Source organism: Hypanus sabinus, chromosome 6, assembly GCF_030144855.1.
Source record: "Hypanus sabinus isolate sHypSab1 chromosome 6, sHypSab1.hap1, whole genome shotgun sequence".
Classification (NCBI taxonomy): domain Eukaryota; kingdom Metazoa; phylum Chordata; class Chondrichthyes; order Myliobatiformes; family Dasyatidae; genus Hypanus; species Hypanus sabinus.
In genome coordinates this window covers 11,990,734-12,009,622 of record NC_082711.1, presented here as the reverse complement: position 1 = coordinate 12,009,622, position 18,889 = coordinate 11,990,734, and the positions used below count along the sequence as shown (strand labels likewise).

Here is an 18,889-nt window from a genome sequence, read left to right as displayed (position 1 = left end):
ACTTTTGGGGTGACCCTCGAGAGGAGAATTCTGTACATAACGGCAGGGTCAGTCGCACAAAGCTCCGCCAAGTATGATTGGAAGCATGCAAGCCAGTGTTCAAAAGCAACAGCTGCTTCAGGGTCTTGAGGGTCCAAATCCAACCTTTCCGGACGTAAAACGGTTTCCATGTTTTAAAACTTTCAGTCAATAAAATTGATGCACCATCAATAACTCACTCTGAGACGTAAGGCGAGATCTCGGCTTTTATTGACTGAAGAAGGAACCAGCAGTGAGTGACCATCATATTACATCCTGGAGAATGAGGCAGAGGATCAGACCTCGATTGCCTTTATACAGGGCCTGTGGGAGGAGCCACAGGAGCAGTCAGAAGGGAGCGTGTTCAGACAGGCACATAGTTCACCACACAGCCTCTTGTCAAAGGCCTGAAAATCCAAATACACAGCATCAATCCATTCTCCTTTGTCTGTCTGCTTGTTATTTCTTCAAAGAATTCCAACAGATTTATGAGACAAGATCCTTGAGGAAACCATGCTGACTACTGCCTATTTTATCATGTGCTTCCAAGTACCCTGAGACTTCATCCTTAATAATGAACTCCAACATCTTCCCAACCACTGAGGTCAGAAAACTGGCCTACAGCTTACTTTCTTCAGCCTCTCTCCCTTCTTGAAGAGTGGAGTGACATTTGCAATTTTCCAGTCTTCCAGAACCATTCCAGAATCTAGTGATTCTTGAAATGTCATTACTAATGCCTCCACAATCTCTTTATCCACCTGTATCAGAATCCTGGGATGTACACCATCTAGTCCAGGTGACTCAGCTACCTTCAGACCTTTCGGTTTCCCAAGAACCTTCTTTCTAGTGAAGGAAGCTTCATACACCTCATGACCCCTGACACTTGGAACTTCCACCAAACTGCTGTGTTTTCCACAATGCAGACTGATACAAAATACTTCTTCATTTCATCTGCCATTTCATTGTCCTCCATGACTACCTGTCCAGCATCATTTTCCAGCAGTCCGATATCCACTCTTGCTGCTCTTTTACACTTCATGTATCTGTAGAAACTTTTACTATGCTCTTTTTTTCCCTTGGAGAAATGGAGGATGAGAGGTGACCTGATAAAGGTGTATAAGATGATAAGAGGTATTGATCATGTGGATAGACAGAGGCTAACACGAGAGGGCACAGGTTTAAGGTGTTTGGAAGTAGGTACAGAGAATATATCAGAGATAAGTTTTTTATACAGAGGGTAGTGAATGCATGGAATGGGCTGCTGATGACAGTGGTGGAAGCCAATACAATAGGGTCTTTTAAGAGACTCCTAGACAGATACATGGGGCTTAGAAAAATGAGGGCTATAGGTAACCCAAGGTAATTTCTAAGTTAAGGACACATTCAGCACAGCTTTGTGGGCCAAAGGGCCTGTATTGTGCTGTAGGTTTTCTATGTTTCTATGTTTCTTTAATATTATTGGCTAGCTTACTTTCATTTTCCACCTTAATTGTTGCCTTCCGCTGGTTTTTGAAAGCTTCCCAATCCTCTAACTTCCGACTAATTTTTGCTCTATTATATGCCCTTTCTTGGCTTTTATGTTGGCTTTGACTTCCCTTATTAGACACGGTTATGTCATCTTTCATTTACAATACTACTTCTTCTTTGGGATGTATATATCCTGTGCCTTCTGAATTGCTTCCAGAATTCACAGCCATGGTTGCTCTGCTGTCATCCCTACCAGTGTTCTTTTCCAATTAATTCTGGCCAACTCCCCTCTCATGCCTCTGTAATTCACTTTACTCCACTGCAATACTGATACATCTGACTTTACCTTCTTCTCAAATTACAGGGTGAATTGGATCATATTGATCCCTAAGGGTTCTTTTACCCTAAGCTCTCTTATCAATTCTGTTTCATTGCATATAAAAGGGGGGATATAACAGGTAAGTTCTTTACACAGAGTGGTGGGTGCGTGGAATACCCAGCCTGGAGTGGTTGCAGAAGCAGATACATAGGGACGTTTAAGAAGTTCTTAGATAGGCACATGGATGATAGAAAAATAGTAGGCTATGTGGGAGGGAAGAGTTAGATTGATCTTAGAGCAGGTTAAAAGGTTGGCACAAAATCATGGGCTGAAGGGCCTGTATTGTGTTCTAATGTTCTATGTTTTAAACTCTCAGACCTGAAGCAGTCTCCACCCAAAAACATTGACCGTTCATCTGCCTCCACTGATGCTACTTGACTTGGTGAGTTCCTCCAGCAGTTTGTTGATTAATATCCTCTTATAAGGCTAACACCCATAAGTGGAACTCACTACGCAGAGACAGGTTTGGAACATGATTCCAAAAGTATTTCTAGCATCTATTCCCCCACCCAATATGTGCCCACATACCTATCATTATTGTGTTTACAATATACTGTATACTGAGACTAGAAAACAGCTCAGAAATATTTAACACCTGATAAGTTTTGTGTATTGAGTTCTAGTAAACAATTCTGTGAATATTGAAGAATGAAGACTGAGTACTTTTAGTATGACAATTCTTATACCAGAGAAGGCTAGGACAGGGATGCATTTAACTGGAGACACAAGAAATTGTGGGTGCTGGAATCAAGAGCTACAAACAAGTTACTTGAGGAATTCAGCAGGTCAGGAGTTCCTGCAACTTTTTGTTCCTTACAACACATTTAACTACATCGTCAAGCAAGACCTCAATAAAAATAGTGCTTATTATAATATTTACAATTTACACTTCTTAAATCATGGAGAGCATTCTATCTGGTTGCATCACTATCTGGTATGAAAATGCCTCTGCACAAGACTGGAAAGATGCCAGAATAAAAATGTATGGGTGAGGGGAATAAGAATAGCTGGAAGGTGATAGCTGAAGCCAGGTGGGTGGGAAAGATAATGAGCAGGAGAGGAAGGAATCTGATAGGAGAGGAGAGTGGACCATAGGAGAAAGGGAAGGAAAAGGGGCACCAGGGGGAGGTGATAGGCAGTTGAGAAGAGGTAGAAGGCTAGAGTAGGGAATAGAAGAAAAGCGGAGGAGGAGGGAAAAAATTACCAGAAGGAGAAATCAATATTCATGCCATCCTAGTGGCTACCCAGATGGAATATAAGATGTTGCTCCTCTATCTGGAAGGTGGCCTTATCTTGGCACAAGTGGGGGCCATGGATTGACATGCTGGAACGGGAATGAAAATTGGAATTAAAACGTTTGACCACTGGGAAATTCCGCTGTTGACAGATTGGAACAGAGGTGCTCGATGAAGCATTCCTCTAGTTTATGACAGGAGTCACTAATGCAGAGGAGGCCACATTGGGAACACTGAATGCAATAGACAACCACAGCAAGTTCGTGAGTGAGGTGTTGCCTCACCTGGAAGGACTGTTTGTGGCCCTGAGTGGAGGTGATCTTCAAGGGTAAACATTTTTTAGTGATGCTGGTTTAAAAGACAGATGTTGTCATAATTTCTGTACAGACTGGAAACAAGCCCTTCAGCCCATCATATCAATACCAACCATCATTTACCTCAGTAAAGCAGCCAACATAATCAAGAATCCCACTCACCCCAGACATTCTCTCTTATTCCTTCTCTAATTAGGCAGCAGATACAAAAGCCTGAAAGCACATACCACCAGGTGTAAGGTCCAATGAAATACTTTGTTTTGCATGCCATCCATACTAATCATTCCAGTACAACAGTGCACTGAGGTAGTTCAAGGGAAAAGCAATAACAGAATGTAAATACAGTACTACAGTTGCAGAGAAAGTACAATGCAGGTAGACAATAAGGTGCAAGGCAGGACAACAAGGTAAGTCAAGAGTCCATATTATCATCCTAGGGAACCATTCAATATCTTTTAACAGTGGGATAGAAGCTATCCTTGAGCCTGGTGGTACGTGATTTCAGGCTTTTGAATCGTCTGCTGGACAGGAGAGTGGGGAAAAGATAATGCCGGTGTGGGGGAAGAGGGCTCTTTGATTATGTTGGCTGCTTTACCAAGGTAATGAGAAGTGTAGACAGGGTCTATAGAGGCCAGACTGGTTTCTGTGATGTGCTGAGCGGTGTCCACAACTCCCTACAGTTTCTTGCGATCTCAGTCAGAGCATACTAAGTGGTGGCACATCTGGACAGGATGCTTTCTATGGTTTGTTGATAAGAATTGGTAAATGTTGGAGCAAAAGGCCTATTTCCATGCAGTGTGATTCAATCACTCCAGGGGAATGTCCAAGCTTATTGTTTTACACAGAGAGTGGTGGGTGTGTGGTAGAGGCATATTTATTGGGGACATTTACATACGAGACTCTTAGATAGGTATATGGATGACAGAAAAATGGAGGACTGTTTAGGTGTGAAAGGTTAAATTGACCATAAGATCAGCACAACATCTTGGGCTAAAGGGCCCACACTGTGCTGTAGTGTTCTATGTTCTATGTTCAAAAACTTGGACAGGTGGCTAAAACACACACCCAGTATTAATGGTTAATACTGTGAAAAACATCCAGAAATTTTAAAACATTTTTTTTAAAACAAGCTTAAAATGTAAGGGATCTTTTTAGAACCAAGCACTAAATTTCTGTAAAAACAACGTAACATACAAAAAGTGCTGAAGGAACTCAGCAGGTCAGGCAGCAGCCATGGAAATGAATAAGCAGTCGACATTTCGGGCCAAGACCCTTAATGAAGAGTGCTGAAACATTGACCTTTATTCATTTCCATAGATGTTACCTGACCTGCTCAGTTCCTCCAGCCTGAGAACTTGCTGGGGGCAGCCTGCAATTGTTGCCATGCTTCCAGTGCCAACATAGCATATCAACAACTCACTAACCCTAACCCATACGTCTTCCGAATGCAGAAGGAAATCCACACAGTCATGGAGAGAATGTACAAGCTCAATTTTAAAAATTAGGAATGAAATTAATAGTTTGGCTATGCAAGAAACCAAGAAAAATTTCATGTTTCTGAAACAGAGACATTATGAAAGTGGATCTAAGTCTATGAAAATACTAGCGTGGAAACTGAACAAAAACGATAGCAGAAAATACAATTCATAGAATTAGGGACCCAAGAACAAAAATGATAACAAAATAAGCTAAGTGAAATTCAAGAAGCTTTTGAAGTGTTTTACAAAACTCTATATTCCAAAGTTCCAGGGGAAAGCATAACCCAAATTGACACCTTCTTGAATTCTCTGGAGTACCCACTTTAAGCGAAGAACAAAATAGAACGATGACTGCTGACATAACTCAAGTTGAATTAAAAGCTGCAATTAGTAGGCTTAAATTAAGCAAGTCACCAGGATCAGATGGGTGTATGGCTGAGTGGTACAAAGAATTTAAAAATGAGTTAATTCCTGTTTTACTCCCCACACTGAACTGGACTCTAAAAAAGGCACAAATAGATATTTACAAATTAGAAATTTTTTACATAAAGTTTTACCATCTTTTCCCAACTCAACTTCAACGGATTTCTCAGATTTGATTTTTACCTTAAATCCTTGTCAGAAGGGATTAGTTGCTTTTATTTACAACATGATTATGAAGATACAACCAGAAATGTCTGATAGAATTAAACAACAATGGGAAAAAGAACTTCGCTATAATATACCAACAGATAAATGGGAAAAAATTTTACAAATGGTTAATTCTTCTTCTATATGTGCTAAACATGCTTTAATACAATTTAAGATTGTACATAGAGCTTATATGTCTAAAGATAAACTTGCTCGATTTTATTCTCATATTAACCCTCAATGTGATAGATGTCATTCAGAAGTGGCTTCACTGACCCATATGTTTTGGTCATGTCCTACTTTACATAATTATTGGAAGGACATATTCGTTACCATTTCCTCAATTTGGAACATTGATTTACAACCTAACTTTATTACTGCAATCTTTGGTATACCAAATGAGGATGGTAATCAGTTTTCTCCTTCAATCAGACGAATGATTGCTTTTGTAACATTAATGGCCAGAAGGTCTATATTACAAAATTGGAAAGAAGTAAACCCTCCTACCACGTCTCAGTGGCTTTTTCAAACTGTTTCTTATCTGAGTTTGGAAAAAATTAGGAGCACAATTTTTGACTCGTCAATTAAATTTGAAGAAACTTGGGGACCGTTCATCCGACATTTTCATGTGAATTAATTTGGCCTTTCCTAGACCTTCTCTTTGTTTATTCTTGTTCAGGTATGGAGTTCCGGAGTTCTTTGACACTATCATATACTTATAAACTGTTATTATTGCCCATGTTAGTTTTAGTTTAGTGCTTGTTTCATATATATATTTTCTTTCACACATTTTAAATTTTTTTTTCTTTTTCTTTGGATGATTAGTTTTGTTTTTTTTCATATATAATTATATAGACTTGATTGATTAATGTACTTTTTTGTTGTTGATGTTTAATAGGATATTATTATCCTATTATTAATGTAATCTTAAGTCTATTGTATTCATAACCTATTCATTATTTTGTTGTTTTTTTTATATTTATATGAAACTCAATAAAAAGATTGAAAAAGAAAAAGAAAAAAGGCACAAATGCCATCCAGTTGGAAGGAAGCGATAATCTCAGCTATACCAAAAGAAGGCAAGGATAAAATGGAATGTGGGTCATTTAGACCAATATCCATTCTTAATTTAGATTATAGATTATTTACCTCCATCATGGCCAAACGATTAGAGGAGTGTCTACCCATATTGATACGTAACAATCAGACAGATTTTATACAACAATGCCAAACACAAGACAATATATGAAGGACACTTCACATTATGGATCATATACAAAAAAATAACATTGAAGCAATAGTGATAAGTGTGGACGTTGAAAAAGCATTTGATTCAGTTAATTGGAATTTTCTTTACAGAGTTTTACATAGATTTGGTTTCCAAGACACAATTATTAAAACTATACAGACACTATATGACAACCCTACTGCTAGGATTAGAATCAAATAGTCTTACCCTAGAAAGGGGCATGAGACAGGGTTGTGCATGGTCACTGCTACTCTTCACATTATATCTGGAACCATTAGCTCAATACATTAGACAAAATGAAGATATCGGGGAATTACTATTAAAGGGACAGAGCATAAATTGGCTTGTTACGCAGATGACACTTTGATCTATCTTGGGCAACCAACATACTCTTTACCTAAATTGATGCAATCCTTTGAACAATATGGTCAATTATCAGGATACAAGATCAACATAGATTTTGTGTGTGTTGTTGATAGATAAAACCCAATTACTTTCATATAACTATAGCCCACCAAGAGAAATTGAAAGTAGATATCCCTGGGCATGGCAAACAGAGTCTTTCAAATATTTGGGCATCATTATGCCAAAAGATATGGCAAAATTATCAGAATGCAATAATCAGCCTTTGTATAAAAAATAAAGGAAGGTGTGGCAAGATGGAGCCTGATTCCTTCTTTCAGTCTCAGTTCAAGGATTGAGTCTATTAAAATGAATATACTTCCCAGACTGTTATATCTCTTTCAGACCCTACCAACAGAGATTAATCAAAATCAATTCAATGAATGGAACAAGATGTTATCAAGGTATATTTGGCAAGGTAAAAGGCCTAGAGTTTGTCTCAAAACTTTGCAATTAGCAAAGGAAAAGGGGGGATGGGGCCTACCTCCTCTTAGAGATTATTATTTTGCAGCACAGTTGAGAGCTGTGATATGTTGGTGCAACCCATCATATGATGCTCAATGGAAAAACATTGAGGAGTGGGTACTTCCCATCCCCATACAAGCGATTTCGGCTGATAACAACCTGCAAAGGTACATAAATACTATTGATAACCCATGGGTGAAATTGACTCTTAAAATATGGAAAACTACTATAATAGAATATAATCTAGAGGGAGATATTGCAATTCTTAAATGGTGTGCACATGACTCGGATTTTACGCCGAATAAACTGGATGCTAGATTTAAGGACTGGACAGCTAAAGGAATAACAGTTCTTTGCAACATAATGAAAGAAGGAACACTGTTCAGTTTTGAAATGCTGAAAGAGAAACACTTATTAGAAAAACAAGATTTTTATCGGTATTTACAGATGTGACAATATGTTAATAGGACGCTTAAGAATGTAACCAAGACAAGTACATGCTTGATAGAGCTATTTAGAAAAGCATATAATTCAGATAACGGTAGTAGAATCATTTCAAGCATGTATAAGGGGTTGTCAAATCTTAAAACACATTCAACTTCACACATTGAAACAAAATGGGAGAAGGAAGGAGGGATAATTATATCTGAGGAAGAATGGACAATAATATGGAGATATCAATGGAAGTGTACCCGTTCACAGAAATGGAGGGAGTTCGGATGGAAAAACTTGATAAGATATTTTATTACACCCTCTCAGAAATCCCATTATGTTGGTAACCTCCCTGTTTGCTGGAGAAATTGTGGAAATCAAAATGCAAATCATTATCATATTTTTTGGGACTGCCCTGCTATCAAAGACTATTGGAGGGGGATACACAAGACATCTTAAAAGTGAAACACCCTTGGAGAGTAAGACCATATATTTTGGATATATACCTCAAGAATGGTTGAAAAGAGATAAATATTTAATGAATATACTGTTAGTCGCTGGTAAAAAGACTCTTACTAGGAAATAGTTATCACAGGATGGATGGAAATTACAATGGACATTTACAAAATGGAGAAGATAACAGCATCTGTTAATCATAAGCTGGAACAATTTGATTCAAACTGGGAAAAATGGTTTAACTACATAATGCCTCATAGGCCTGATTTTATTCTCACAAATTAATGAATATGTTGTAAAAAAAATCACTCCCTACTTGTACATAGTTTTTTCCTTTTGCTTGTTTCTTCTTTCCACTCTTTTCTATAAGTGTATACCTCAGATAAATACTTTGTGGAGATTTGTGATGTATATGATTATATGATATCTGAAATGTCTGAAATACATCTTATGGAAATGTTTGTTTGATGATGAACTTTAATAAAAAAATAAATTACAAAAAAAAAGAGAATGTACAAGCTCCTTACAGACAGCAGTGGGAATCAAACCTCGATGAGGAATCACTGGTGCAGTAAAGCGATTGTGCCAACTCCTAAGCTACCATGTCACCCTGAAATGTCTGAAGTATATAAAATTATGATGGGTTTAGGTAGAGCGAATGCAAGCAGGCTTTTTCCACTGAGGCTAGGGGAGAAAAAAACCAGAGGACATGGGTTAAGGGTGAAAGGGGAAAAGTTTAAAGGAAACATTGGGGGGGGTGCTTCTTCACAAAGAGAGTGGTGGGAGTGTGGAATGAGCTGCCAGATGAAGTGGTGAATGCAGACTCACTTTTAACATTTAAGGAAAACTTGGACAGGTACATGGATGAGAGGTGTATGGAGGGATATGGTCCAGGTGCAGGTCAATGGGACTAGGCCGAAAAATGGTTCAGCACAGCCAAGGAGGGCCAAAAGGCCTCTTTCTGTGCTGTAATCTTCTATGGTTCTGTGGTTCCAAGCAGGGTTAAAGCTGGATCACCCCATATCACACAGGTCATTGGATCTTAGTGGTCAGCTTTTAATGAGCATGAGAGGGAGAGCTAGCAAGTGAGAAAAAGAGACAGAGGATAGCTAGAGAGTGAGAAAGAGAAAGAGGGAGAAAGGGCAAAAAAAAAGATAGAGCTAGAGAGTAGAGGAAGGGGGGGAGTTTTGATCACTTTGTTCAGGACTTTAGCAGCTGAAGGTATGGCTGCCTATAATGGAAAAATAAACAGAGATACCAAAATTCTAATATACTTAAAGGTACGACTGTTTATACTTGGACAATCAGGAAGAATAATAAAGTTAAAGAGTCTTCTTACCCAGTCCAATAGAAAAGAATGAGGTGCTTGGCGGGATGATTCGGAGGTGACGGCTACTGGATGTCATATTCCGCAGCTCAACATTTGTCTGAAGGAAGATAATGGACATGATAAGATGATCTGGGAATCAAAAATCAATTTTCCTGAATTCTCCGATTTCCAGAAAATCTGTTCCTCTTCTGTCCCTTGTCCATTCATCCCTCCCCACTAATCTCCCTCCCAGTACTTATCCTTGCAAGCTTTCAAAGTGTTACACCTGCCCATTTACCTCCTCCCTCTCCTCCATTCAGGGCCCCAAAGAGCCCACCTGTGAATCTGCTGGAGTTGTCTATAGTGTCTGATACTCCAAATGTGGTTGGTGAGACCTGTTGTAAATTGGGAGACTGCTTCATCGAGCACCTCTGTTCCATCTGCCAAATGCTGAAATTCTGATTCTCATTTCTGTTTTGACATGTTGGTCCATGGCCTCCTATTGTGCCAAGATGAGGCCATCCTCAGTGTGAAGGAAAAACACCTTAAATTCCATTTGGGTAGCCTCCAACCTAATGGCATGAATATCAATTTCTCCTTTTGGTAAAAAGAAATGTTTCACTCCTCCTCCCTTTTTCTTCTATTCCCAACTCTGGCCTATTATCTATTCTCAACTTCCTATAACCCCCCTTCCTCCTTTCCTTTCTCCTAAGGTCCACTCTCCTCCCCTATCAGATTCCTTTCTCTCCAGCCCACCTGACTTCATCTATCACCTCCTAGCTATCCTCCTCCTTCCCCTCTCCCCATCTTTTTATTCTGGCGTCTTCCCCCTTCTTTTCCAGTCCCAAAGAAGCATTGACTGTTTATTCATTTCCATAGAAGATGCCTGACCTGCTGAGTTCCTCCAGCATTTTGTGTGTGTGGCCTAATTTTTGCACCGGTTTTTCATTCAATGCCATTCAATCTGTTTCACTGTTAATACCTGTACATGAGAGTGATGGTTTCTGTGATGTGCTGAGCTGTACCCACCACTCTCTGCAGTTTCTGGCGCTCATTAGCAGAGCAGTTGCCATTACCAACTGTTATGCATCCAGACAGAACGGAGCATTGGTAAAAATTGGTAATAGTCAAAGGGGACATGCTGAATTTCTTCAGCCTCCTGAGGAAGCTGGTGAGCTTTCAAACTATCGAGCCTATCCATACCTCTGATAATTTTATGTGAATTGTTCAAGTCATCTTTTGGCCTCCTTTGCTCCTCAGTAAAAGCAGCCGCCCTAACCAATCCCTTCCCGCCACAGCCAAAATCCTCTGACCCAGGCAACATCCTGGTGACAGACACACTGGAGTCTGAAGCAAAAAAACAAATTGCTGGAGGAACTCAATGGGTTAAGCAGCATCTTTTGGAAAAAAGGAATCAGTAACATTTCAGATTGAGGCAGATAGTGGACGGGGAATATAACCAGCATAAAAAGGGAGGTTGGCAGGGGTGAGATACCAGATGGTGAGTGGACAGAGCAGGGGTGAAGCATGACAGGTGGATAGAGCCAAGCTGGGGAAGAGGGGAGATAGAGGAGGTGGGCAATAGGTGAAATCTGACAAGGAGAAAGGGCATATGGAGAACATCTTGGAGAGTTGCCTTTCCACTCTCTCCAACACAATCTCATCCTTCCTAGCAGTGACCAGAGGGTGCTTTGCATCTTTGAACTTGTACTTTGAGAAAGTAAATGTTCCTGTACAGATGTTATTTGATGCATGCACACATCATTGTAAAGAACACGTGCAAAGTGCCAACCTCCTATTGATAAACTTTACTCCTGTGGTCATGATTTTCCATCCTGCACTTGTGTGAATGCTTTCAAATGTAAATAGATGCATCAATCATTCCTATTTAATTTTATGTAAATATCAGTGGCATTATGAAAAAGGAAATAAAACTATGATGATATATTGAATGAAAACAATGTTGAACAGTAACGGATAATAAGGAGAGTACAGGGAAAACCCAGGTCATCCTCAGCCTGACTACAAAATTTAAAGTTCAAAGTAAATTTATTATCAAAGTATGTATATGTCAACATATGCCACTCTGATATTCATTTTCTCACAGTAGAACAATAGAATCAATGAAAAGCTACACAGAAAGACTGACAAATACCAATCTGCAAAATAAGACAATCTCAGCAAATACAAAAAATAACAAATAATAGACAAACAAATAAATAAACAATGCCAAGAACACGAGTTGAAGAGCCCTTGAAATTGAGTCCATAGGTTGTGGAATCAGTTCAGTGTTGAGGTGAGTGAAATTATCCACGCTGGTTCAGAAGCCTGACGCTAACTGTTCCTGAACCTGGTGATGTGGAACCTAAGGGTCCTGTACCTCCTTCCTGATGGCTTGAGTAAGAAGAGAACATGGTGTGGATGGTAAGGGGTCCTTGATGATGGATGCCTAAGCATGTAAGCTATAAGAAGCCCACACAGAAATTTATAAGATTTTGAGTGGCATAGATATAGCAGATGGTAGCTTTTACTCAGGATTGAAATGTCTAGCCCTAGAGGATGTGCATTAAAGATGGGAGGGTGTAAGTTCAAAGATGTGTAGGTGAAGTATTTTCTTTAGACAGAGAGTACAGGGTGCCTGGAATGCACTGCAATGGTGTGGGTGGAAACAAATATGATAGAGACATTTAATAGGTTCTTAGATAAGCATATGTATGTGCTGAAAATGGAAGGATATGGTCATGTGGGGAGATGGATGTGTGGAAAATGGAGGGATATGGACCTTGTGCAGTTAGCTTTTTAATTAGTGTGGAAAAACATCATGGGCCACAGGGCCTGTTCCTATTTACTGTTTTCTATATACTAATTCATTTGAAAATATAATTTGGTGTAATTTGGGATTAATCTGGCTCTTAGCATCACAGGGTCCTTTACTGGACATAACACCCATCATTACAATATTGAAAACCTATAACCTTTAAAACAGCATGTATTTTAATTCTATCTGAGAAAATCCATATGACCGTAAGAGATAGGAGCAGAATTGGGCCATTCGGCCCATTGTTTCATCATGGCGGATTTATTATCCCTCTCAACCCCATTCTCCTACATTCTCCTCATAACTTTTCACGCCATGACTAACCAAAAGCCTATCAACCTCTGCCTTAAGTACACACAATGACTTGGACTCCACAACCGTCTATGGCAACAAATTCTTCAGATTCACCACACTCAGGCTAAAGAAATTCCACCTCATCTCCATTCGAAATGGAAGTCTCTCAATTCTGAGGTTGGGCCCTCTGATCCTAGACTTTCCCACCATAGGAAACAATGTCCCCACATCCAGTCTATCCACACCTTTCATCATTCAACAGGTTCCAATGAAATCCTGCCTCAATCTTCTAAATTCCAGTGAGTACAGGTCCAGAGCCATCAAACTCTCCTCATACAATAACCATTTCATCCCCAGAATCATTCTCGTGAACCTATCTGAACCCTGTCCAAAGTCAGTGCATCCTTTCCTGGCGAAGGGGCCTAAAACTGCTCGCATACTCTAACTGAAGTCTCACCAGTACTTTATAAGCCCTCGGCATTACATCTTGGCTTTTATATTCTAGTCCTCTTGAAATAAATGCCAACATTACATTTACCTTCCACACCACCAACTCAGCCTGCAATTTAACCTTTTGGGAACCCTATACAAAATCTCCTCAGTCCCCTTGTACCTTGGATTTTTGAATTTTCTGCCTGAAAATAATCTGTTTTTGTTCCTTCTACCAAAGTACATGCCATACACTTCATGACACTGCATTCCATCTGCCACTTCTTTGCCCATTCCCCTAATCTCTCTAAGTCCTTCTGTAGTATCCCTGCTTCCTCAACACTACCTGCCCCTCCACCTATCTTTGTATTGTCCATAAAGTTGGCCACAAAGCCATCAATTCCATCATCCAAGTCACTGATATGTAATGTAAAAAGAAGCGGTCCCAACGCTGACCCCTGTGGCAAACCACTAGTCACTAGCAGCCAAACAGAAAAGGCTCAATTTATTTCCACCCTTTGCTTCCTGCCAATCAGCCACTATTTTATCCATGCTAGTATCTTTCCTGTAATACCATGAGCTTTTATCTTGTTAAGCAGCCTCACGTGTAGGACCTTGTCAAAAGTCTTCTGACAATCCAATTACACAACATCCACCAATTCTCTTTTTTCTATCTTGTTTGTTAATTCCTCAAAGAATTCCAACAGATTTGTCAGGCAAGAATTTCCCTTAAGGAAACCATGCTGAATTTGACCTATTTTATCATGTGTCTCCAAGTACCCCAAACTTCATCCTTAATAATCGACTCCGACATCTTCCCGAACACTGAAGTCAGGCTAACTGGCCTATAATTTCCTTTCTTCAGCCTCCTTCCCTTCATGAAGAGTGGAGTGACACTTGCAGTTTTCCACTCCTCAGGAACCATTCCAGAATCCAGTGATTCTTGAAAAATCATTACTAATGGTTCCACAATCTTTTCAGCTATCTCTTTCAGAACCCTGGGTTGGAGTCCATCGTGACTTATCTGCCTTTCAGCTACCCAAACACCTTCTCCTTAGTAATAACATTGCACTCACTTCCGTCCCTTGACACTCTCGAACTTCCAGCATATTGCTAATGTCTTCCACAGTGAAGGCAGGTGCAAGACACTTAGTTCATTTGCCACTTCTTTGCCCCCCATTATTACCTCTCCAGCATCATTTTCCAGAGGTCCAATATCTATACTCACCTCTCTTTTATTCTTTACATATCTGAAAAAAACCTTTGACATCATTGGCTAGCTTTCCTTCCTTATAGCTTTTATCGTTGCCTTCTGTGGTTTTAAAAAACTTCTCAATCTTCTAACTTCAGTCTAATTTTTGCTCGATTATATGCCCTTTCTTTTGTTTCTATGTTGTTTTTGATTTTCCTTGTCAGCCACTGTTGCATCATCCTGACTTTAGAGTTCTACTTCTTTTTTGGGATGTATCTATCCTGCATCTTCTGTATTTCACCCAGAAACTCCAACCATTGCTCTTCTGCCATCATCCCTGTTAGTGTCCCCTTCCAATCAACGTTGGCCAACTACCCTCTCATGCCTCTGTAATTCCCTTTACTCAACTGTAATACTGATACATCTGACATTAGCTTCTTCCTCTCAAATTGCAGGGTGAAGTCTATCATATCATGATCACTGTCTCCTAAGGGTTCATTTGCCTGAAGTTCCCTAATCAAATCCAATTCATTACAGAACACCTGATCCAGAACAGCCTTTCCCCTTGACGACTCAACTATAAGCAGCTCTAAAAAGCTATCTTTTAGACATTCTAGAAATTCCCAATCTACCTGCAAAAGGAAATATTCCATGACCCATAAAGTTGCCCTTTGACATGCCTTTTCTATCTTCCATTGTAATTTGCAGCCCATGTCCTGGCTACTGTTTGGAGGCCTGTACGTAACTCCCATCAGGGACATTTTACCCTTGCAGTTTCTACCCACACAGATTCTACATCTCCCGATCCTGTCACCTCTTTCTAAAGATTTGATTTCATTTTTTACCAACAGAGTCACAGCAGCCCCTCTGCCCACCTGCCTGTCCTTGGACATTAAGCTCCCAACTCTGATCTTCTTTCAGCCGAGACCCAGTAATGCCCACATTGCCATACATACCAATCTGTAACTGTGCTACACGATCATCTACCCTATTCCATATATTTCGTGTATTTAAATATAACACCTTCAGTCCCATTTTCATCACCCTTTTTGATTTTGTTGCCATATAACACTGCAAATTATCCCACTGACTGCAGTTTTGCCCCATCATCTGCCTGTCCTTCCTGACAGTCTCACTACACACTGCATCTAGTTGTATATTACCTGCCCCATCCTCAGCCCTATCGCTCTGAATCCCATCTGCCTACTAAATTAGTTTAAACGCTCCCCAACAGCTCTAGCAAACCTGCCCATGAGGATATTGGACAAAACAAATGAACAAATTTAATATAAGTAGATTTGCAGTTTGCTGAGATTACACTCAGCAGTTGATCTTACCTCATACACTTGACCCACTTTATAATCCGTGAACAGAATAACCGGTGGATTTGCCAGAAAAATCGGAATAAGTTCAGCAGGGTCACTGTATAACAAAGAGGAACTATATTACACATTAATCATCCTAAACTTCCTAAGATTCATCTCTTTTATATTTTATCATATTTTGCCAAAAAACATGGGAGCAAAATTAGGCCATTTGAACCATCAAGTCAGCTCTGCAACTCAATCACGCTGATTTATTTTCCCTTTCAACCCCAGTTTCCTGCCTTTTGTCCAGAACATCTGATGCGCTTACTAATCAAGAATCTATTAACCTCCACTTTAAGTATACCCAAGGTCTTGGCCTCCACAGCTGTCTGTGGAAATGTATTCACACATTCAACACCCTCTGGCTAAAGAAATTCCTCGTCATCTACGTGCTCTAGACATTCCTATCTTCATTTCATTTTGCTATTAAGAAAGTTGTGATACCGCCCTCAGTGGGCATAGACCACTGCTGAGTGTGCTCCACATCTCAGTGCAGCCATCAGCCCTCATGGGCAGCCTCTCCATATCAAGTCATAGAGCACCTCCGTGCTGGAAGAGCCTCCACCTGTCAATGGATAACTTCACTCACTGCAACACTGAGCTGATTCCACAGCCTATAGGCACACTTTTAAGAACTTTACAACTCATGTTCACAACATTTATTGATTTTTTTCATTTTTGCACCATTTCAACGTTGGTTCTTTCCTTCTTTGCTGTGTACAATTTTTCATTTATTCAATTGTGTTTCATTGTTTTTACTGTGAACGCCCACAAGAAAATGAATCTCAGGGTTGTGTATGGTGACATATACAGTACTCTGCAAAGTTCTTAGGCATACATATATTGCTAGGGAGTCTAAGACTTTTGCACAATGTAATATTTGACAACGTGGAGCAGAGAGTGAGTTTGTAAATCTGGCAGGAGAGAAGGATGTTGGGAATCGCAAGGGTGGAGCATCACAGGAGGGGTGTGGGACAGGTGGTGGAGAAGAAGTGCCAGAGGGGGGTTTGTGAGGGTGCAAATACACCCAGCCCTGAGATACCAGGCAAGGCCATTTGATTCCAAACAATTGGTTTATTGATCATTACAAAATGTCTCTCTGGTGCTTCCTGCTCCGTCCTCTCTCCCTTCCCCTTTTTCCCAACCATGATTCCCCTCTCCCAGCCCCCTTCCCACTCCCTGTGCACAATAGAGACCCATAGCAGAATCGAGCTTATCAGAACTCACATATGTCGTGAAATTTGTTTTTTTTTTGTGGGAGCAGAAGTACAGTACAATGCATAAAATTACTACAGGTCTTGGGAACGCTAGCTACATATATGTACCCAAGACTTTTACACAGGACTGCATATACTTTAGTAATAAATTTACTTTGAACATTGAACAGATCAGTGCACTATGGTATATTGTTGAGTTGGGTACATAGTGTAATGCCGTTCTGACAACTAGATGTCCATCTGGAGCAGAATTCAATACCAAATGCAATTCCTGTTGTAAGACTGTAAGAAGGTAAGAAACTGGAGCAAAATTAGACCATTTGACTATCGAGTCTGCTTTCCCATTCCATCAGGGCTAACTTATTTTCCCTCTCAACCCCATTCTCTAGCCTTCTCCCCTTTCATTCCTTTACTAATTAAGATCTATGCATGGATTTTCTCTCACAGTCCGAAGATGTACCAAGTGGGTTAATTGGTCCTTGTAAATTATCCCATGATTTGTTTAAGGTCAATCAGGTTTGTTGGGGTTTGTTGGAGCAGTATGGCTCAAAGGGCTGGAAGTAACATTAAAGTAAAATAAATAAAATAAATATACCCAATGACTTGGCCTTCACTGCCGTCTGTGGCAATAAGTTCCACAGATTCACCTCACTCTGGCTAAAATAAATCCTCCTCATCTCTGTTTTAAAAGGGACATTCTTTTATTGTGAAATTATGCACTCAGATCCTAGACTCTCCCACTCTATCTAGACCTTTCAATATTTGGTACATTTCAATGAGATAACCCCTTATTCTTCTAAACTCCAGCAAGTACAGGCCCAGAGTCATCATCTGCACATTATATGGTAATTCTTTCATCCCTGGAATATATCTCATAAACCTCCCCAGACCCTTCTCAATGCCAGCAAACCTTTCTTAGATATGGGGCCCAAAACTGCTTGCTATATTCCAGATGGGGTCTAACCAATAGCATTGCATCTTTGCTTTTATATATAAGTTGTAGAAGAACTCTTCAGACTTATATTGCTTTTTAGTCATAAGAAAGTCATAGAGTTATATAGCATGGCAACAGGCCCGTCAGCACAATTTACCCATGCCTACCAAGATGGCTATCTGAGTCAGCCCCACTTGCTCACATTTGGCCATTATCCCTCTAAATCTTTCCTATCGACATACCTGGCAATCTCTTCCCTTGCTTCCTTATGTGAGGGAAGGAAGTCACATGCCTAGAAAGCAGTCCCTATCTCAATTTTCCATGACACAATACTGTATAACTGTCCATGTATCATGAAAGAGAAGGTATAAAAGACTAAATTTCATCTTTATTTATTTGCTTTTTGTCATATAAATTACACAAGAGTGAATTTTATTCCACATCTCAAAATCTGTGAGTTAATTAGAGACATCGAATAGCAAAGCATGGAAACAGGCCCTTGGTTCATCCTGACCAAGATGCCCAACTGAGCTAGTCCCATTTCTCCCATTCTCTAAACTTGTCCTATCCAAATGTCTTTTAAATGTTATTATTGTACCTACCTCAATCATTTCTTCTGGTAAGTTGTTACCACATTCTGTGAGAAAAGTTTTCTCCTTAGATGCCTATTAAATCTTTCTTCACTCACCTTACACCTGTACTATTTAGTTTTTGACTACCTTTTCCTGAGAAATATACTGTGTGACTTCATCCCATCATTGACTTTATACACCTCTGCAAGGTCAGCCTTCAGCCTCCAATGAT

At 39.8% G+C, this 18,889-nt stretch overlaps 1 protein-coding gene across 8 annotated transcripts in view; it reads right to left on the bottom strand.

Annotated features, from left to right (window-relative positions):
* The window catches only part of dlec1 (DLEC1 cilia and flagella associated protein), a 209,625-nt gene that overhangs the window by 147,365 nt on the left and 43,371 nt on the right, over nt 1-18,889 (bottom strand). For all 8 annotated transcript variants that reach the window (XR_009512561.1, XM_059971719.1, XM_059971722.1 and 5 more), the window contains 2 exons: nt 15,905-15,989; nt 9,865-9,952 (listed from right to left, as the gene is read on the bottom strand). Coding sequence is in view for 7 of the 8 variants with exons in the window: in XM_059971719.1 (XP_059827702.1) it covers nt 9,865-9,952; nt 15,905-15,989 (173 nt within the window). In the remaining variant the exon portion in view is untranslated. The remainder of the gene's footprint in view (nt 1-9,864; nt 9,953-15,904; nt 15,990-18,889) is intronic.